The 21,744-nt window shown below is 47.4% G+C and overlaps 1 protein-coding gene across 1 annotated transcript in view; it reads left to right on the forward strand.

The window, feature by feature from the left end:
- Positions 1–14,358, forward strand: part of IL20RB (interleukin 20 receptor subunit beta) — a 29,989-nt gene extending 15,631 nt beyond the window's left edge. Inside the window, exons 4-7 of the mRNA XM_007170352.2 lie at positions 2,182–2,306; positions 4,405–4,555; positions 7,743–7,885; positions 13,461–14,358. Coding sequence (XP_007170414.2) covers positions 2,182–2,306; positions 4,405–4,555; positions 7,743–7,885; positions 13,461–13,568 — 527 coding nt within the window. The 3' untranslated portion in view covers positions 13,569–14,358. The remainder of the gene's footprint in view (positions 1–2,181; positions 2,307–4,404; positions 4,556–7,742; positions 7,886–13,460) is intronic.
- Positions 14,359–21,744: the final 7,386 nt, after the last annotated feature.

Below are 21,744 nucleotides of genomic sequence, written 5' to 3' on the forward strand. Positions count from 1 at the left end.
CAACCCCTTGAGTCCTCATCTGTAAGAAGGGCAACAGTTTGCCTCACTGGGTAGTTGTGGGCGAGATGAAAAGTGCAAAGTCTCAGGGCGGTGCTGTCTTATCATAGCACTCAGCTATTAGTAAATATTAATATTAATTACCTTAGGGATGCCCAGAGCTGAGAGCCAGAGAGCAGAGGAAGGAGGGAAGAGCTGGGGGCAGCAGTGGGACCATTGGAATGGATACCAATAGGAATTTTGGTGCAGAATGTGGGCTCCTCTTCCCAGTCTCTTTCTCTAGGCACTGGGAGGATACGGTGGAGGCAGTGGGATCCCATTGCAGGCCCTGGGGAAGCCTGAGGGGCGCTGGAGGGTAGTGCAGCTTTGCGTCTGCCTACCGTGCCTGGGCAGCACCCAGAACCACCTCCCTCTGGCTCCTGGAAGCATGGGCTCCAGCCAAGGTCATTGCTGGGGGCTGGCAGCTGTTGGAAAGGAAGGCACGGGGCATTTAGAGATTGAGGGAGTGCCTACAAAGCTATGGGGGTGGGTGTGTGCAGTAGCAACTTGTGCTTGAGAAGGCCAATATAAACAGGAAAAGGGCCACTGCAGGAGGAGCTGCAGAAGGGAGTCTCTGTACCTGCCCCAGAAGCTGCTCCTGTGTGGTCCCCGTGCAGGTGAAGTTAGCTGCAGAGTTGGGATGGAATCGAGACTCTCAAGGGCATTACGTCTGTTCTTTGGCCTTTGAAGAAGGCCACGCTGACTTCTCCCCAGACACATGAAAAATCTTATTTTAAGGCTCTCTTGAAAAGGATCTCCTACTCTTAAAGGGAAGCCTGTTGAGAGCAGAGGTTCTTAACCTCAGTTATATGAATTCATGTCACAGGGGAGCTTTAGAACCACTTATCTCCAGGTCCCAAGCCTAGATTCTGATTTAAATGATCTATGTGCATCCTGTTCATTGGGAGTTAAAAAACACCCCACAGCAGAGTCTAGAAACGTGGAAAGACATGGACTCAAATTCTGGCCATTAATTGTGTGATTCTGGGAAAGTCACTCAACCTCTCTGAGGCTGTTACATTATCTGTACGATAGGAACAGTATTTACCTTCTTAAGCTTGCTGGATGGATTAAATGAGATAGGTTTGTAGAGTACATAGGACAGAAGTTCCTGTTCCAACTTTGTCAAAAAATTCTCTGAACTGAAATGACATTAGGTCATTTTGTCTAATTCTATTCTCAACATAGATGGAGATCAGGGGATCCAATTCTAATCATGTTTAACTTAAAACTGGAGGAGTCAAACATCTCTTTCCCTACTGGAGGTGTTTCAGACGCAGTTCTAGTGGTGCTGTGTGCTCATATGAAGCCTCTGAACTGGGTAGGTTTTGTACAGTTGGTCCCTGACTTTCCAAGTCCTCATGTTCCTTTTCCAGGCAGCTCTTCAAATGCCAGGAAATACTTTGTTCTCTGAAAACTCCCTGCAGGAACTGCCTTTCTTTTGAGTGTCCACTGACCCCAGTGCAGGAGGATGTAGCCCAGAACACACTCTGCTAAACTTGCCAAGCCAAGGCCAGCAATTGCGGTGGCCCCTCTGGTCCTGCAGCGTCTGGATCCGAGAGGCAAGTCTGGATCCATCATCAGTAACCAGGGACTAAAGACTGTCTGTGTGGGCCCTTCTGTTCTTGGTCTCCTGATAGGAAAGTATCCATGGGGGCTGCTGGCCTCTCTGTTTGGGATCCAGTAATATGAAGGATGGTGCTTGTGCTTATGCTGTAAATTTCTAGAGCTGATTATTGGAATTTGTAAAACCCTCTGACTTTCCAATATCTCCCATTAAGGATATGAGATTGAAGAATCCTTGGACTGAGAATAGAGAGGCCAACCCATCCACAGGCTGCTGATTTGCTGATGTTTGAGAGTCAGCAGCAGCTGGTATATATAACTGATCTATGCGAATTGTAGTAAGTTGTTGTCGTTTGTTTTTTTCATTCACTCATCATTCAAAAAGTATCTATTGAGCACCTGCTGAGTACAGGAGAGGATCAGTGTACACGCCTCTGCACACTGCGAAGGTTTGCGATCCAAACCCCTCCCCTCCCATGAGCCTGACATGTTTCTACTGATGGCTTGGTCATGGTCTCCCTGGACAAAACTCAGTCCTGTCTGGGGCTGGCTTTGATTCTCTCCTTGTCTTGCCGACAGCCATCCTCACCCCACCTGGGATGGAGATCACCAAGGATGGTTTCCACCTGGTTATTAAGCTGGAAGACCTGGGGCCACAGTTTGAGTTCTTCGTGGCCTACTGGAAGAGAGAGCCTGGTGCCAAGGTGAGACTTTCACCCTTGGCCTTTGAGTTAGACTTTGGAGAAGCAGTCACAGACCTCCGAGAACTGGATGAGGAAAGCCAGCCCCTGCAGTGCTTGCTGTCTGGGGTGGCCTGAGGATGAGCGGGCCTGGGTGAAGTGTGGGAAAGGAGAGATGGGCGTAGGTTGACAATCCCGGCAGCCTCTTCCTCAAAGGACTGCCTTGGTCCAACCCAGACCGTGGCTGGGAGCTGTCTCAGGCCACATTTGCTAAAGTATGAGGGCTGCCCCCTTGCACTAAACTCTGCCATAGTTGGATCCATGATACCTTTACAATGCATTTCTTCTCCCTCATCAGCATGCCTTCTCAGCCATTCTCCCTGCTGTTTACAGGCGGCAGACCAGGGTGTTCCAGATCAGCTGGATGATTTCAAAAGCATATGAGGCTGGCACAAGGCTCTCGAGGGTGTGTATCTGGGCAGGGTGCAGAAGTCGGGGCAGAGAGTCAGGAGCTGGCTGATAAACAACCCTGATTCTGAGCCAATGGGCCACCCGGAATGCCTGGTTGGGGCGCTGCCCTACCCTGTGGGCTGGGTGCTGCGGGCTGGGCTGGGTGAGAGGTCAGCTCTCCCAGAGGGAGTGGCCAAGCATCCTGCAGCCACAACAGCAGAAAGGATGGAGCTTGGGCAGACCTGTGGAGGCCTGTCCAAGCGGAAATGGTGACAAGGCCCACTCGAGTCAGCACAAGGAAAAATAGGCTCTGCCGCAGGGATAATATGGTGCTCTAAGGGGCTCTCACAGACTCCATGATCAGAGCAGGCCCAGAGCCAGGCTGCAGCACAGACTCACTTGCCCAGGGGCCCCCGTCTGTGGAGTCCCTGGTTCCCTCCAGTGGGTCCTCTCTATTGCACTCTTTCCGTGGCCCTCTCCCCAGCTTGCTCGCAGGCCCTGATCCCTCACCACTCCTTCCTGCACATGCCTATGGCTGTGCCTTACCAGGCCTGACTCCTCCTCACCATGTCCTCTCCCCTTGGTCCCTGCTTCTAGCTGCAGGTATCAGTTCCCCAAGATCAGTTCCTAGCAGAGGAAATCTGACTGGTCCTGCTTGTCTTATCAGGCCAAGCTTAGGGGTCGCCGGTTGCTGGCTGGCCTCTGATAGACCCTTTTCAGGCCAAGGGTACCCCTGAACTAATAATGCCAGTGTCTGAGGGACAGGTCATGTGCCCTACCACCCACTCAACGGGGACTGTGGGCTGGGTAGCTTCCCCCAGGAAGGTGGTATGTGTAGGTGGAACAGGCAATAGCCATGGTTTCCAGCATTTATTCCTGCTGGGTCAGGGCCCAGTGGTAGGGGGTGGCATTGCCAGGCGGAGGGAGTCGTGTGGGGGACTGATCAGGGCCTGGGCTGGCCGGGGGCACGCAGGTCCCTAGGGTTCTTCGGGAGGTGCAGAGCCGGTGGTGGGAGAGGAGCACGTGCCCTGAGCCACCTGGGCCTGGCCCAGACACGTCCCCGCAGGTTCAGACGCGGAGCACAGCCCTCAGGGGGTAAGTGGGGGTGGAGGGCTGTGCAGATGGATGGACAGACAGTGGATGGATGGAAGTGTGAGGAGGCACTGCCCGCAGGCTCCAGTGTTCCTGTGCACTGATCCCCCTGGCAGCAGTGGCCAGGCCAAGCCCCCAGTCAGATTTCTGACCTTCAGGTCTCTGTCCAAATATTACCTTATCAGAGAGGTCTTCCCTAATCACTGTTCTGGTGCTTCCTCATCACTCTCTACCTCTTTGCCTTGCTTCATTTTTCTTCATAACCCTCATCACCACCTGATGTGTGTTATATATGGTCTATCTTACCCCCCATAAGCTCCACGAGAGCAGGAACTTTGTTTTGTTCAATGCTGTGTCCCTGTTTTGTTCAGTGCTTACACCAGTGCCTGGCACACAGTAGGTGCTAAATAAGTAAATAAATAAATAAATATTTAAGAATGGATGAATGAATAAATGAACGAATGAGAGGAACATTCTGTACGCATCCTGGAAAGGAAATATTTACAGCTTCCCTTCCCTCCTTCTCCCTCTTTTGTGTCCTGCTCCCCCCAGAGTGTAACTGTTTTCTGTGTTCCTAAAGGAACACGTCAAGATGGTGAGGCATGGGGGCATTCCGGTGCACCTGGAAACCGTGGAGCCAGGGGCTGCACACTGCGTGAAGGTCCGGACGTTCGTGAAGGCCATCGGGAGGCACAGCGCCTTCAGCCAGACAGAATGTATCAAGGTGCAAGGTAAGGCCGCCTGTCTGCCCCTCCTGGGGGATGCTTGTTGCTTGCTGCTTGCTTCCTCTGGTTCTGAGTATCCCCTCGGTTTCCCCGACCTGCTCCCCCAGGCTGGGTGGATCCTGTGGTGAAATTGTTCTGCGTTCTAATCCCCCCCGAAGAGAGTCCACCCTGGGGCTGGGCAGGGGTCACTTGGCAGCTGTCTAGAACACTTTTCCCTGAAAGCTCCCGAGGCCTGAGGCCAGACGTTGCAAGGCTGGTTGACCCGGTGGCAGCTGCCTGTGTATCGGAGGGGGGTGCAGGTGAGGCAGCTGGGGCCTGAGCGTCGGACCTCGTGTGGACATAGCCCACCGTGTAGCACGGCCGCGCTCAGCCGGGAAGGGCCTTATGGAAAGTCTGTAGAATCCTCTTGTTTGACTTAATTTTTTCCCTTGAATTTTTTATGGTTTAAAAGCCTGCAGTGTAAAGAAATAAAACAAAACCCCACATCCCATGATTCTGCCACACAAACACCACGAGTGACATTTGTGTATAACTTTTTAGTTTTTAAAAAATTATCATTTTGAATATTTGGTACATTTATATAGTTCAAAAAATATGATAAGGTACCTGTGAAACCGCCTTCCTCCTCCTCTTCCTCATCCATGTAATTCCCACCCCTCCCCCAGAGGTATTAGCTTTTTGTATATCCTTCTAAAGACTTCTCACTACATTTACAAGTAAATGGGAATATACTTTTATATATTTCCCTTCCTTTTAGCACAAATGTTAGTGCACTCCATGCATGGTTCTGGATCTTGTCTTTTTCACTTTACATATCTTGTAGATTTTTCCATATCTAAAAAGAACTTTTTCATCCTTCTTTGTAGCTACATAGTATTCCACTGTATGTATATATAACTAATTCAACTAGCTCCCTATTGATGGGTATTTAGTTTTTTCTCCCAATATTTTGCTATTACAGCCAATGCTTTCATTAATTACCTTGGGCATAGATCATTTGCTGGTATATTTGAAGGATAAATTCCTGGAAGTAGAGTTGCTGGGTCAAAGGCATACACATTTGAATTTTGACTGCTGTTTCCAAATTGCCCTCTAAAGGGCTGTTAGCCTTTGTGTAGACACATGTTGTTGTTGAATTATATATACACTTTGAGTCTGCTTTTTCACAAATATCACGTCCACAACATTTTCCATGTAGATTTTCTGATTACCATTTTATACTACTTTTTTTGGGTCTTTATTTATTTTTTAATTGAAGTATAGTTGCTTTACAATGTTGTGTTAGTTTCAGGTGTTCAGCAAAGCGATTCAGTTATACATATATATATATGTATATAAATCTATTCTTTTTCAGATTCTTTTCCATTATAGGTTATTACAAGATACTGAGTATAGTTCCTTGTGCTATACAGTAGGTCCTTGTTGGTTATCTGTTTTATATATAGTAGTGTGTATATGTTAATCCCAAACTCCTAATTTATCCCTCCCTCAGACCCTCATTTTATACTACGTTTTAAAACCATGTAAGTCAAGCTTGTTAAAAAATTTGAACAACACAGAAGTATATAAAGTAAGAAGTACACGTTCTCCATTCTCCCCACACCACTCAGGAGGTTTCCTTTGGCAAGTCTGGCATTTAATCTTCCAGTCATCGTGTGATGCCAGTACTCAGAGTCACAGCTGGGACTGTACTGTGCTTACTGCTTTGTACCTCGCTCACCTTCACTGGGTGTTGCTACTGTGAACACCTGTTCATGTCAGTACATATGGATCTACCTCGTTGTTAAAGAACATGCATAACAAGCCAATATATGGGTGTGCCAAAGTATATGTAACCATTCCCCATAAATAGGTATATTCTGTGCTTTCCAGTCTTTTGCCACTACAACCCGTGATGCAGGGAACAAGTTTGTATATATCCTAATTCTCATTTTAATAGCTGAACTCCTGACCTGCCATGATGATATCCCATGATGTATTAAATCATCCTCCATTTGGGGTATTTAGATCACTGCCATCTGCTTTTGAAGATGATGTTCATTCACTGATTCATTCATTCATTCAGTGAATAATTATTGAGCACTATGTGCCACCTGCTGGCCCCATCACTGGGATACAGCAGGGAAGTCCCTGCCCTCACCGAGCTTACCTTCTAGTTGGGGAGACAGGCTACAAGGCAGTAAACAAATGAGATGGTTTCCCTTGGTGGTACATGCTATGAGAAGGCACAGCAGAGCGTGCTGGGGTGGCGGAAGGTGCAGGGGTGCTGCTTTGGGCAGAGAGGGGGGCTGGTTATGCGAGGCTGTTGCTCTAATAAAGATATTGCTGTGAACTGCTTTCTGCATATGTTTCCTTCCTTGGAATTATTCTTTGGAATCCACTCACAGGAGTGGATGAAAGAGTATGAACATTTGTGTATCTCCTGATGTGTACTGCCAACACATTTTCCAAAATCATTGATACAAACTGTGGGGACCCCAGCCATCTGGAAGAGCCCACCAGCTTCCCTGCAGCTGTGTCGGCTGTGGCACCCTTCACATCCTGGGTGAGCAGTCCAGCCCAGAGGGGCTAAACGAATAGCACAGAGAGATGGGAAAGTAACCCGTCCCCCCTTCCGCATCTCCAGACGTTCAGACTTGGCACTTTCTGATACATCACTTAGTAGAATTTGGAGCCAGCCCTACCTGTGTGACCTGGGGTAAGTCACTTAACCCTTGCAGGGGCTTGATATATGAGTTATTATGTGACTGTGCTCTGAATTCAGCATTTTCCTCCATCATACGAATCAATGCCAAGAGTAAATTGTGAAATACACTTTGTTTTCAGTTACTGCCCAGCTCCCTTCTGGGCTGTTCTCTTTTGGTGCTTCCCCCTCATCCTGCCCGGGGCCTGGCCCTCTGCCTTCTTCCTGGCAGTGGCTCAGAGGTACGTGCAAACACAGCTAGTGGCTTAACAGATGATACGCCTCCCTTTCCCTTCCCAAGAACAAGATCGTAATCTTCCTTGGCTTTCTGGAAACCAATCTGGATTCTAGAAAAATGGTTTTAATGGTGGTCATTTTGGTCACTAGGGCACACATCAGATGTCAGGGTGTGGGCATCTGCTCTCTTGGCCAGCGTGCAGAGCCAGATCCAGGAAAGTGAGGGAGGCCCGGGATTGTCTCCTAAGCCGGTTCCTGTCTTTCCGTTTCCAGGAGAGACCCTGCCGCTGGCACTGGCTCTGTTCTCATTTGTGGGCTTCATGCTGATCCTCGTGGCTGTGCCGCTCTCCGTCTGGAAAATGGGCCGGCTGCTCCGGCGCTTCTGTTGCCCCGTGGTGATGCTCCCCGACACCTTGGTAACTGCTCTTTTTCCTTTCAGCATGACGCTGACCCCATGTAGTCTGGGCCTTAGCGGGGCAGGGACACACGTTTCGTGGGTTTACAAGCATTTGCTCAAAGAGGGGAGAAGAGTACTTATAGGACTTCCCTCCTAGTCAGAGGGGCTGGGAGACCTCCCTTCACCAGGGGGTGGTGGCCTTCCCCAGACTCCCATCAGGCCTCTGCTCCTTGCCCCCAGGTCCTGGCACGGCCAAGGCAGCAGGTGTGTAGCCCAGCCCAGGAGGCTCTGCATTCCAGGCGTCATGCATAGTCTTACCCTGAGGACCGGCCTGCCAAGCCTTCTTACCTCCCTCCCATCATTGTAACAGCAGCTGCATCCAGAAATATGTTTCAACACAGCATAGTCGGTTCATACGCCAAGAGCCTCATGGGTCCTCAGGGTGAAGCGCACGTGTGAAAGTAGGGCGCGTGGCATCTGCTTTGCCTTTGGCTGGGGGCAGGGGGACCACCTGGACCTGTGACTACCCAAGGTGAGGGATCCCAGCTCCTCACGAGCCAGGGTTCTGATCTTACTCCTGAGGTCACTGGGCCATAGATCTGAGTGTCCCCCGTGGGGACAGGCCCTGTGTGCTGTGCCAGGGTCGGGGGAAAGCGAAAGCAGGCCTCCAGAGCTCCCCCCACGTTGCACCTGTCTGCTTGCTGTGCACCCTAGCCCCCCACCTCCGCCCCAGACCTCAACCCACCGAGCAGTGCAGCAGAACACAACAAAATAATAACAAACAAAAGCAAACCCCTCCCTGTCCCCTCAGGGATTTCTCACCCTTCTGTCCTGGGAGGACGGGGTTAGCGGTCAGCTTCTCAGAAGCAACTAGAGCCAGAACTGCCTGCAAGCTATACATTCCTGTAGTTCCTTATCAGCCAGGAGTCACCCTGGAAGGAGTCCCTCTTGTGACATCACAGGGCCCTGAGAGCACAGGCCATGCTCCCCCTTCACAGCAGGACTAACCCTCCCTGCAGTCCAGTCCTCAGGGCACCCCGCACGCCCCACCATATGAACCTAGTGTCAGCTCTCTTTCTTTCCAGGAGTTTAGGGAGTCATGACTCCAGGGGACACTGGTCCGGAATTAAGCACCAGGCACCGTTCTAAAGCTTTACGGATATTTGCTCATTGCATTTCCCCCTTTTCATAATGCTTACCAACCAGTGTTCTTTACATTGGTTCCCCCTCCAGCCCCTTTGGATGACTAAAGGGTTTACTGCTAAACATAAAGGCAGTGGGATGTATCAAACACAGGGGACAGGGCTGGCCTGCATCCCCTTCAGCAAGAACTTGAGGGGCTCAGAGTTCCCTGAAGCACAGAACTATGTGTATTCTGCTGTTGTTGGGTGGTGTTTTATAAATATCAGTTGGACCAAAATGTTTAATACTGTTCAGATCATCTTTGTCCTCACTGATTTTGTTGGTATAGTTCTATTAGTTATTGAGAGAGAGACAACAAAATCTCTCACTATGAGTGTAGATGTGTCTGTTTCTCCTTTCATGTCAATTTTTCCTTCATGTGTTTTGAACTCTGTTTTAGGTGCATACATATTTGTGATTGATAGGTCTTCCTGAATAATTGAGTCTTTTATCCTCATGAAATGTCCCTCTTTATCTCTGGCAGTATTCTTATCCTGATATCAATATAGCCCTTTTTTATTTACTGTTTGTAGGGTGTATCTTCTTCCATATTTTTATCTTAAACTTATGCGTGTTCTCAAATTTAAATGGTGTCTCTTGAAGCAGCATAGAGGTTTTTTTGTTTTGTTTTGTTTTTTAAGTGAATCTGTTCCAACAGTCTCTGCCATTTAATTGGAATGTTTAATCCATTAACACTTAACTCTAGTCCTCTCACTTCCTAACTTTTCTGTTTGCACCCATATCTGTTTTCTGGTTCTTCTGTTCATGGCACCAAGGGAGAACTGCCCTCTGTTCCTCAGGGAACTGTAAAAAATGGGAAACTCACCCAGAGACATTCCCTTCTTCCAAGTGTCAACTTTTGGTTGCTCTCCTGTGACTTAAGGAAGTTGGTTTCATATTTTGATCCGTTTTTGAAGTTGCTATCTGCAGGAGGATTGGTCTGATTGGTGCTCCTCTGCCGTTAGTAGAAGCGGAGCCCTGCAGTAAAGGAAGAACCCCTGAATGAACCCAAAACGATGATGATGGGAGGGGAGCATTCCTGGCTCAGCAGGTCACTAGCTCTTCTTTTCCACACACGTGAAAAGCTCGGCCTCCTCGGCTGAACTCCACCGAGTAGTCAGCCTTTACGGCTTTCCTCTCAACTCTGTTCCCATGCTTACCCTCTACTCACGAGCTCTTCCATTCCTAATACCCTCCTTCAGTTTCCCTCTTCTGGTCCTACATTCAATGACCTAGCAGAGTTCCCTCCCAGGACCCAGTGTGTTGTTAGAGAGCCACAGAGTAAAGGGCCCGGGAAAGAACAAGGTAAAGGGTCCGTTCCCTGTAGAATTTCAGGTGCACAAGGAAAGCCCTCCAATGGCAAGAGCTCCTAGGAGTCCTAATGCATTATGAGCCATACCCTAAAAATAGCTTTTGGAGAAAACCAAGCAACTGAGATGAGACCAGAGACAAGGAAATTCTTTTTTATTTTAAAAATTTTTTTAAACTATTATCTGGATTCCCTACTAAAAGTTCTTTTTTTAAAAAAATTATTTATTTGTTTATTTATTTATTTATTTATTTATTCATTTATTTAGGCTGCACTGGGTCTTAGTTGTGGCATGCAGGATCTTCGTTTCAGCATGTGGGCTTCTTAGTTGCGGCATGGGACTCTTAGCTGCGGCATGCATGCAGGATCTAGTTCCCTGATCAGGGATCGAACCTGGGCCCCCTGAATTGGGAGTACAGAGTCTTACCCACTGGACCACCAGGGAAGTCCCGAGACAAGGAGATTCTATGAGAGAATGACCACTTTTGTCCATGGAAGATAAATGCCACGACCCTTGACGACCTTTTGCTTCTCTGTTCCCCTTACCATCTTTCCTACTTTGTTCTAGTGTCTGTTCCTACATGCATTCTTTTCCATAAGGCTTTTAATTTCTATTCTGTTTCTCCCCAGATTTTAACATGGACAGTTTCTCTGAGTGTATGCATTTCCCACAGTGCTGTGTGAGAAGTAGATAGCTAGTGTCCATCACATCCCTAATAAGCTCTGGAGCTGCACATCACCACCACCATCTCCCCCCTCTCAGCCTTTACTTTAGTACAGCCTAGCTGCACTTCAACATTTGCACTGGTCATAGATAGTCCTCCAAACTATTAAAAAGCAACTTCCAGCCAACCTTGCAAAGTCCATGCATCTTTCCAATTAAACCATGGAAAATTACCAAGTGGAAATCCTCGACAGGACTTCAAAAAGTCCTATTGAGTTTGTAAATGTTTCATTTGTCTGTTTGGATTAAACATTTCATGTCTTCATCTATAATTTTACAGCTGGTGATGGTTGCACTCTGAAATATACCATTAAGAATGCCTTTCCATTCAAGTTTTTATCACCAAGTAACAGTCTATGGCAAAAATATATATGCAAGGAAAATTATATTAAGATTGCTTGGTGTGTGTTCCCTATTTTAAAATGTAATGTATTTTCCTTGTCTTTTATCCATAATTGCTTCATGGGGATGGAGGCTTTGGTGCTAAAGGTTCTTTGTTTCCTTTCTGTGACTCGCTTTATTCTTTCTCTTCTTGCTGTCACATTCCACTGTAATGTGGGTAGCAAACATCAAGATGGCCTCAAGTTAGTCATCTCCAAATTGAGATGTGCTCCAGTGGACCATCCCAAGTCTGACTTTGTGTGCTTCATAGAAAGTGGAGTTTGTGAGCCCAGATGCCTCTGGGGCCCAGACAGATAAAAAAAAAAAGAGTGTACAGTGCAATAAATGTGATTTAATAGGGAGAGATAGATATGAGGACCATGGCAAACATGGCCCAGCTAAAGAAAGCAGCTTCTTCTCAGTTCATGCAGGTTGCTGCCAAGAGGGGATGTGAGCCAGTGCTTCCTAAATTTGAAATGAGAATCCAGAAATCCAGACTTTATAATAAATCTCCTGATTTTCAAATGTTAAGAACAAATTCAAATTAAAAAAAAATATATCAGCTGAACCTTGCTTGAAAGTTTGTTCTAAACTATGGGACAACAGTTTTGTACCCTCTGAAATTCTGAGATACCCTGTTTCACTTTAATGTTCTAGAACGACACCATCCAGTATGGTAGCTGCTAGCCATATGTGATGATTAAGCACTTGAAATGTGACTAGTCCAAATTGAGATGTGCTGTAACTATGAAATACATGACAGATTTTGAAGACAGTACAAGAAGAGTGTAAAATAGTTTATTAATATTTTTATGTTGATTACATGTTGAAATAATATTTATTTTTAAAATAAAATATATTATTAAAATTAACTTTACCTATTTCTTTTTACTTTATAAAATGTGCTACTGGAGAATTTTTAATGGCATATGTAGCTCACATTACATTTCCATTGCACGGCACTCCTCTAGAGTTTAAAAAGCAATCAGGTATAAGCACTGCAGATGTAGGTAGCCAGCATCCTGAGAATCTGACCAGACCAGCATCAGCGAATTGGTGGTGGGCTCCACATTGACATCCCATTCAGTGAGCCTTGCTTTGCCATTATTTGCCTGTGGACACCAGGAGTGAGCCCTGTAGCCACCTCTTTACAAACAAGATCAAGGGCAACCGACTGGATGAAGCTAATGTCTCTGGGGATGGGGGTGGAGGAAACGATTGTGCCCACCTGTCTGTGCCCACGTGCCACTCTTTAAAGTGATGACAGGGAGGGACTTCCCTGGCGGTCCAGTGGTTAAGACTCTGCGCTTCCACTGCAGGGGACACGGGTTTGATCCCTGGTCGGGGAACTAAGATACCACATGCCCTGTGGCGCAGCCAAAAAAAAAAAAAAGAAAAAGAAAAAAGAAAAAAAAAAGTGATGATGGGAAGGGCTGTGGGAGAAGCTGTGCAAGACCCAAGTGAGTTTGTTGGAGGCGAGTGGGCTAGCGGCGACACTGGGGAAAGTCACCCTGAAAGGTTGATACCTGCATTTTTACAACCAGTTACGATGATGTACTGGGGTCTCTGGGAGAAGATAGCAGGAATGTGAGGTATGAGTAGGAAGGGACTCCTGTTTATGCAGCACCATCCCTGGACCGGACACCCTGCTAGTGCTGTACGTGGAGCACCTCAGACCAGGTCACTATTTTCAGAGCTCTCTGGTGGAAGAAGGTTAGATTTTTTGGACCAGAACTACATTCTGGGCTTCTGTGGGGCAGGGTCCCCGAGGGAGGAGTGCTGAGGAGGCAGGGCCCCAAGACATCTGCTGGTCGGTGACCTGGGAGACGATCTCAGTGAAGGTGGGAAGCCCTTGCTCTAGGGCTTAGAATTGTCTTTGGGCTTTTCTGCTGCTGGAAAGTTAATGAATCAGATAGCTGGGGTTTTTGGTGATATTCTCCACGATTACTATTACTATGACTATTCACCTAATGAATATGAATGAAAATTGTTTTTCAGAAAATAACCAATTCACCCCAGAAGCTAATCAGCTGCAGAAGGGAAGAGGTAGAAGCCTGTGTGGCGGCCGGGCTGTCTTCTGAGGAGCTTCTCAGGGCCTGGATCTAGCAGATGAAGTCTAGAAACCTGGTCTGCAGTACACAGGAGGGCGAGGGGAAGGGCTGTGCTTCGGCTTTCCTCCAAGGACAAAGGACAAGAGAAGAAGAGTCTGCTGTGTCTGTGTTAGAAGCAACTGTCAGAGGCGGAGTGGTGTGGCCGACGGAGCACTGAGGGGGGTCAGGGGATGCGACCTCCAGCACTGGATCTCTCTGCTGTCGTCTAGGGGGATGACCCAGCGGAAAGTGCTTAGTCTCTCAGTTTTCTCAACTATACAATGAGGGGATTAAGTACCCAACCGTTAAACCATATGTATATATATCCATATCATCTCTCCACCACTTGCAGAGCTGTAGGGAAATTGGCAACACTGTGCATTGGGACTGGTTCCGCTTTTCTGAAGAGCAGTAGATACACGTGTAACAAGAATAATCCCAGGCTCTATACACCTGCTGGCCTGGAGATCCTGCTTTGCTAGAGGAACCTTAAAGAGGAAAGGAAGGATCGGTGCAATGGGGTTGATTTCACTTCAAGCCAAATGCCTGCGCAGAGGTGACTGAATGGCTCAGCCAGCTCTCCAAACCATGACCCGGAGGGAGGCCACAGTCCCCTGAAAATGGGCCGCGCACAGATGCTGCAGACACGTGAAATGCTGTACAGGGTAAATCGTGTGTTCACACTGAGGACAGCAGCTAAAATGCATGTGCATGATGAGATGAGACCGCAGAAGGATGTCGATCATAAGTGCGATGTTTGCTGTGTTCCTTTTTCCTGTAGAGTTGTTACAGTATTGAATGAAAAATAAAAAGGTGTCACCTTGGGTAATCATTGTGGTTTCTTCCAAAAAAGAAAACTTTAGGGTTCCAGTTATATCATCAGCCTTGAGTGCAGGTCACCTGAAGACCACCTTTGGTCAGGAGATGTGGGAGTAGCCCCAGGTAAGGGCTGGGGCAGGGAACCAGCGAGGGGCAGCATCTGGCTGAATGGGAAATGTGACTGAAGCAGTTGGCCAAAGCCTCATCCGGCCAGGATGCTCCTGGGTCTTCCTGGAGGCATCATGATACAGGAACTCCCTTGGGGACCTCTTTTCCTTAAGACAGCTCCTCGGGTGTCCTTAACTCTCCTAGCACGTTCATCTGGGGCACGCGACTGAAGCCTCTTCCTGACCCTCTCCCCCACCAGGTGAGGAAGAGTCAGGGTCAGAGAAGGGATGGAAACGATTGCTGGGCAAGGCCTGTGCCTCCCTTTTAGACCCCAGCCCTCCCAGTTCTGGAGCCTCTGAACTGGTTTGTCTCCACCCCCACTTCCTGGGCCCCTTCCAGCCACCCCAGAGGTGGAGACAGTCTAACTGCTTCAGCCAGGTGTTTCCCCTACAAGATAGAGGCCCACAGCCCTCTCTCCATCTGGTGGGGTTTCGAGGAGCCAGAGGATGGGCTCTCTTTAAGATGAGATCACTGAAGATCATTTCCTCTGTACCATTTTGTAGGCCTCTGTGTTGTCTGACTCTTGTATGAAGAGTATGTGTTCGTTTTACCTTTGGCCTAAGCTGGAAACATATTTTTAGTTTGCAGAAATAAAGACGATACTAGTTCACCAGTCACCAACCCCCTCCTCCCTCTCCCCTGTCACCTGTCCAGGCCCCGAACCCAGAAATGACCCCTGACTTCCCTCTGCTTGTGTCCCTCTCACAGCTAGTCTCACTGCCCATCCACCTTGCAGGCATTTACAGGTATACAGGAATTTCTCTGTTATTCTAGTGTCGTCCCATGTCCCCAGAATCACTTATTGAAGCCCAGCCATGCACCAGACATTGAGCTAGTTCCTGAAAGTAGAGGGGCTGCCTCCCCTGTAGCTGGCCATTCCCTCTGGCCTGGAGTACTTGTATTCTACCTCCCCGGCCTCCCCTCCTCCCCTCCAATCACCCGGCCCTCTAAGCTGGGACACTTTAATGAATGAAAATGGGTGTGATTAATAACTACAACAGGATGGCAGGGAGACTGACCATCTCTCACAGTCTCGTGCTGCTCAACTGAGTTGACACCTGTGACCCCAGAATCAAGCCCAGCTTTCTTAGTCCTGCCTTCAGATGCTGCCAGAGTCCAAGGAACAAAACCCCTGCTCCATGAGGCTTACATTCGAATGTGGGGGGAAAGGAGACATAATAATAAAATAATAAAATAATACTAGCAATTATCATTATTAAGTGAATTATCTAGTATATTGGGAGTTTGTAAGTCCTATGGGAAAATGACAAGGTGGGGTGAAAATGGAGGGATGGGGTAAGGGCAGGTTGCAGCCTCCTTTGAATGAAAGTAAATGGCAACAGCAGAACCACAACTGTCAAATAAGTCCTTACACAGTGTGGGAGATTAAGCATGACTTTAGAATAAAATGGTTTGGCAACAAAGCCTCAGGAGTGTGCAGTCTAAAACAAAAACTATATTCAGTATTTATACTGTTTGTATTGACAGTGTATTTTTTTTTAAGCTATTCCCTTAAGTTGTCAGAGCAAGTATATAATTGTGTTTATTTTGATGGGAACCTAGATTTCAAGATTAGTGAAAGGGAAGGCCAATGGTAGACTCAAACATTTGAGGAGGAGCAGTGTACTGCTGGAACTGAACTGAATATAGCAATATGAAGTCATGTCTTTATAAAACATTAAATGAAAAATATATTTCCTTTTTGGCTTTTTGCCACTGAAATGGCCCAGTTGCAGTGTACCCCAGATTTTGGTTTCTAATGCTATTTTTCTCCCAAAAGAAGCCATGGTGTGGGCTTCCCTGGTGGCGCAGTGGTTGAGAATCTGCCTGCTAATGCAGGGGACACGGGTTCGAGCCCTGGTCTGGGAAGATCCCACATGCCGCAGAGCGGCTGGGCCCGTGAGCCACAATTACTGAGCCTGCGTGTCTGGAGCCTGTGCTCCGCAACAAGAGAGGCCATGATAGTGAGAGGCCCGTGCACCGTGATGAAGAGTGGCCCCCGCTTGCCACAGCTAGAGAAAGCCCTAGCACAGAAACGAAGACCCAACATAGCAATCAATCAATCAATCAATTAATCAATAAAAAAATAAATCTTTAAAAAAAAAAAAAAAAAAAAAAAGAAGCCATGGTATCTTGGAGCAATGTCTGATTCCATGCCTGGTCTGGGGTGGAAGGGTGCAAGGCAATCCCAGGACAGCTACACCTTGTTGGGCCAGAAGCAAAGCTTTCAATAGTTGGGTCATTCAAAATTATGCAAGAATCAATCTAAAAGGCGTAAATTTGCCCAAGCCAAAGTTGGGACAATGTGAGCATCAAAAGGAGAATTCTGGCTTACATCAGTGGACACAATAAATTTGAAAAGTCATGGGTCCATAACTGTAAACACAAAAAGCAAATGCTCAGAGAGGATGAATAGAATGTATTTCTACCGATTCTTGTTATTGAATCCTGTTGGGCTTATTGACTCACTGTATCAAAGAATCATACTAGTAAATGTAGACTAGTAAATGTAGGTACAGCAGTCAGAAGGCGGTCACCACCAGCATTACCTGGCCCAGGCCATGACCCTCCCCACCATGAACGCCTGCGAAGCCTCCCCTTCCAATCTTTCTGCACTTGCACATCTCTTTTCCTGCCAAGGATTCCGCGGCAAAGTTCTTTTAAGTTCCTTTTACAGGCTGTAGACTGTCTAGCCTCTGTGCTACATTTCCCCATCTCTTAGATTTTTTTTTTCTTCTTATTTTTCTGTGTGCCCATTTTATCCTTTGGCTAACTTCCTGTGGGTGCTTAGAATTCTCATTTTCCTTGGAATCTGGCCTGACTCGGTCCCTTCAGGGAACTTCCCCAGCTTCTGAGCCCACCTGGAGGGGGGAACCTCATTACGTCCACAGCTGTCTGGCGCCACCTAGTGTTGAGTGCGGGAAATTCCTTCTTTTGTTCCCACTCGCCTCGAAGCGCCCTGGGCTTCCTGGATGGAGAAAAGGAAAACCCAGGCAAGTTTCCTAGAATGAGAACTCAACAGCAAACTTCCACGGGCTTGGTCCCTAGCAAACCTCCAATGTCGTCAGTAGATTTAGAGTTTAGCAAAGGCCATCATCTCCTCGCTCGTGTTCTGTCTGTCCCCAGCACATGATTAAGGGCTCCACTCTGTGCCCACGTGGGTCTCCCTCCTCCCCTGTCTGTCGGTCTTTCCTCTGTGCTGCCCTTCCCTACCTTTTTTAAAAAAATTTTATTTATTTATTTATGGCTGTGTTGGGTCTTCGTTTCTGTGCGAGGGCTTTCTCTAGTTGCGGTAAGCGGGGGCCACTCTTCATCGCGGTGCGCGGGCCTCTCACTATCGCGGCCTCTCTTGTTGCGGAGCACAGGCTCCAGACGCGCAGGCTCAGCAGTTGTGGCTCACGGGCCCACCTGCTCCGCGGCATGTGGGATCTTCCCAGACCAAGGCTCGAACCCGTGTCCCCTGCATTAGCAGGCAGATTCTCAACTACTGCGCCACCAGGGAAGTCCCCCCTACCTCTTAAAAAAGGAGTTTTTGGTATTTTTTCTCATGTGTTCTATTTCTAGCCTATCCCTGGATTTGACTGACTTTCTTGTTCCCATGACGGGAGAGTCATGTTAAACCATTTTGGCGCCCAGACTGTGACGTTTGGAACTGGCACACAAGAGTTGACCCCAAATTACAGTTTTCTCTTTCTGGCTCAAGGGATTCTCAGGTCCTCAAGCATCTAACAAAAAAGCCTGGAAAACCCACACAGGTGGGAGCAGGAGGTTCACAAAGGGAGGACACGGCCCCTTCTGCCTCCTTCAGTGGAGCGGGCTGCCAGCCAAGGAGAGGTTGTAAAACCCCATTAAGGACCTTGGAGGAAAATTTGACGAGCCTTCTCAGGTACCTGCAAAAAAGGTCCTCCACTGGACCCCACTGGGGAAATTTTAAAAAACGACTTTAAAAAACCTGGCTGTTGGAAAAATAAGTGCCTGTGTAAACCTCAGTAACTTCTACGTTTGCTCCTGTGCTTTAAAATGACTCATCTACGAGGTGGCCACACATCTCCAAATTTCCTGGAGATGCCAGTAAGTCTTCTATCAAACTGCCTTGGTGTAAGCCTACAGATGTTATTTTGGGTTAGGAGATCACACCTCAGAACTAGGGCCCTCTGATGCCATCCTGCCTACGTTAACCTCGCTGAAGGGCTTCCTCCCGCCCTCCCTCCCTCCCTCCCTCCCTTCCTTCCTCCCTCCCTCCCTCCCCCTTCCTTCCTTCCTTTTATCTTTCTTTTCTTTTCTAACAAAGTTTTAAACTCTGAAGGAGAAATTTAATTTGGCATTGGCAAAGACAAGCCTCAGGTTGAAGAACTTATAAGAAGCTTGGGTCTGAGCCAAGGGGGTGGACTACCTCCACCCCCTTCCCATCCTCCAATCAGCCACCTCTGAGTTTCCTCCCTTCCTAAACTTCATCTAGCCCTTTATTGCCACCCCAGACACAAATCAGCCAGTCTTTGTGCTCCAGTGCCTACCATGAACTGAAACTTGGTATCACTGAACCTCTGGTATTGTGCCTCTCCAGGGTGTTCAACCAGCCTGCCCTGTGTCAGCTCTCATGACCACTCTTCTGGATAGGACAGGACAGGAGAGGAAAGGATTTCTGCTTTAGCTACTGATAAGCAAACTCCTCCCATCACCGAGGGAGAGTGTTGCCACTTTGGAAATGGGCTTGTCCACTCTGTGAAGACTGAGATGACCGGGTCTGGACATGATTCTTGCTTGTCTAGCTCAGTAGCGTCTGAGACATGCCTGGAAGACATTGATCAAGATGGTGGAGTGAGCACACATCAAGCCCTCTCTGTAACCTCCTCCAGCCACAGAGGAGTGATTGATGAAATGTGCATGCACACACACACACACACACACACACACACACACGAGCCAATGAATGAATGAATGAATGAATGAATCAAAAAATCAATCAATCTTTGTGGACCAATAATGAAGAATAAACCTACAGAGTAGGCTGGTGAAATGTAGCCCAAGGGTAGAAGGAACTGCGTATATACATAGATTGGGCTTCAAAGCTCATGTGGGAATGGAGATGAGTGTACCCTGTGTTTGGCAGGAGAGTGGACCCGTGCTTGCTTCATGAAGCTGGGGTTGGGGCTGGTTGTCTTGCCTATCCAGCGAATAGGGGCTGAAAACACTCCAGAAATGTGCTGCTTGCCCATGGTGCAGGAAGGAAAAAGGGCATCTTCGCTAAAGATGGGAGCTGGGCTGGTCCTGCACCAGGGGTGCAGCACCAGAAATTTTGTTGGCTGAGAGCCAGCACCTGAAAGTCCATAACTTAAGATCCCGCCCTGGGTGTGCAGATCAGGAAGAATGGGCTAAGTCAGCTGCAAAAGTACTTACCATGCAAGGACTTGTTCACAGAAAACACTCCCAGGCAGAATGAGCTTTGGAACAAAAATGACAAAGGACATCACGAAATTCATCTTGAGGCTCATTTTACAGACTCAACAGACAGAAGAATTCATAACAGAAGAGATGGAAATAATAGATAATTTGAAAATCTAAAAACTCATGGAATGTGTCCCACCCTTCCTTAAAATTTAGTGGTGGCAGCTTTTTTTCCCTGCCAGTTGAGACTATTTTGGATACTTCTGGGTAATAGAAAGCTCTATAGCCACTTTAACTAGGAGTTTGCATTCATAATTAAAATTGCCTATTCCCAGATAGTAATAAAAACTTTGAACTCTCATGAGATATAAAGCTTCTTTTGTCTTTAGCAGGTGGCTTCCTTACTTCAGGGAAGGGTGTGGTCAGTTTCTATCTCTCTTTTTTTACATCCTCCTCCTTCACCCGCAGCCATTGTGGACCCCTCTGAGATTGGAGTTCAAGAAGGGAAGAAGGAAGAGGGGGATCAGGAAGGGTCTTACTTGATTGGAACAGTGGAAAGCTGGGTTTGGGCTTCCTGGGACCCGCTGAGGTTTAAAGCTGATTCTTTCTCCTATGAATACTTTTGTGAGTTCTTCGTAAGCTTTCCTGCTGAAACTCTCAGATTGTTAACTCCCACGTAGGTAATGAATTTTGTTTTTCCAGCTTGTGATGGTTAACTTTATGTGTCAACTTGGCTGGGCCATGGGCTGCCCAGATATTTGGTTGAACATGATTCTGGGTGTGTTTGTGAGGGTGTTTCTGGATGAGATTAATGTTTGAGTTGGTAGACTGGGTAAAGCAGACTGCCCTCCCCAAGGTGGGTGGGCGTCATCCAATCCGACGAAGGCCTGAGTAGAATTACAAGGCTGCGTAAGAGAGAATTCCCTCTCTCTGCCCAACTGTTTTCAAGCCGGGACATCAAACTTCTGTCTTCAGACCCAAGCTTGGACTGGAATTTACACCATTGGCTTTCTTTGTTCTCAGGTCTTCAGACTCAGACAGCAACTATACCTTTGGCTCCCCTGGGTCTCCAGTTTGCCAACTGCGGATCTTGGGACCTGTCAGCCCCCAAATCACGTGAGCCAATTCCTTATAATAAATCTCAATCTCTCTGTCTCCCCCACTGGGAGGGTCCAGAAGACATACCTTTCTTTTTATTTTATTTTATTCTAAAAATTGAATTATAGTTGATTTATAATATATTAGTTTTAGGTGTACAGCATAGTAATTCAATATTTTTATAGATTATACTCCATTTAAAGTTGTTATAAAATATGAGCTATATTCCCTGTGCTGCACATTGCATCCTTGTATGTTATTTATTTTATACCTACTAGTTTGTGCCTCTTAACCTCCTTCCCCTGTCCTGTCTTGCCCCTCCTCCCACCCCTCTCCCCACTGGGAACCACTAGTTTGTTCTCTGTATCTGTGAGTCTGCTTCTGTTTTGTTATATTCATTTGTTAGTTTTAGTTTTTAGATTTCACATACAAGTGAAATCATGCAGTATTTGTCTTTCTCTGCAGAAGACCTTTCACCATCCCTGTGAGAAATAAGTTGTGAGGGGAGCCCTGACATCCTTGAAGAGCTCTGTGATCACCTTTCTCTGCAGGTCAGATCTCACAGTGGGAGCTGCAGTCATCGAGGCCTAAATGCAATGTGAGTAATTAGATCCGGGGTGGCAGGAGCCAAGTGGTGGCAATCAACCGCCAAAGGCAAGGTGGACGTGGTTAGTGTAATGGACAGCAGAGTCAAGGCAGCCATTGGGAAAGTCTGACTCATA

The sequence above is a fragment of the Balaenoptera acutorostrata genome, chromosome 4 (genome assembly GCF_949987535.1).
Source record: "Balaenoptera acutorostrata chromosome 4, mBalAcu1.1, whole genome shotgun sequence".
In the NCBI taxonomy this organism is placed as follows: Eukaryota; Metazoa; Chordata; class Mammalia; order Artiodactyla; family Balaenopteridae; genus Balaenoptera; species Balaenoptera acutorostrata.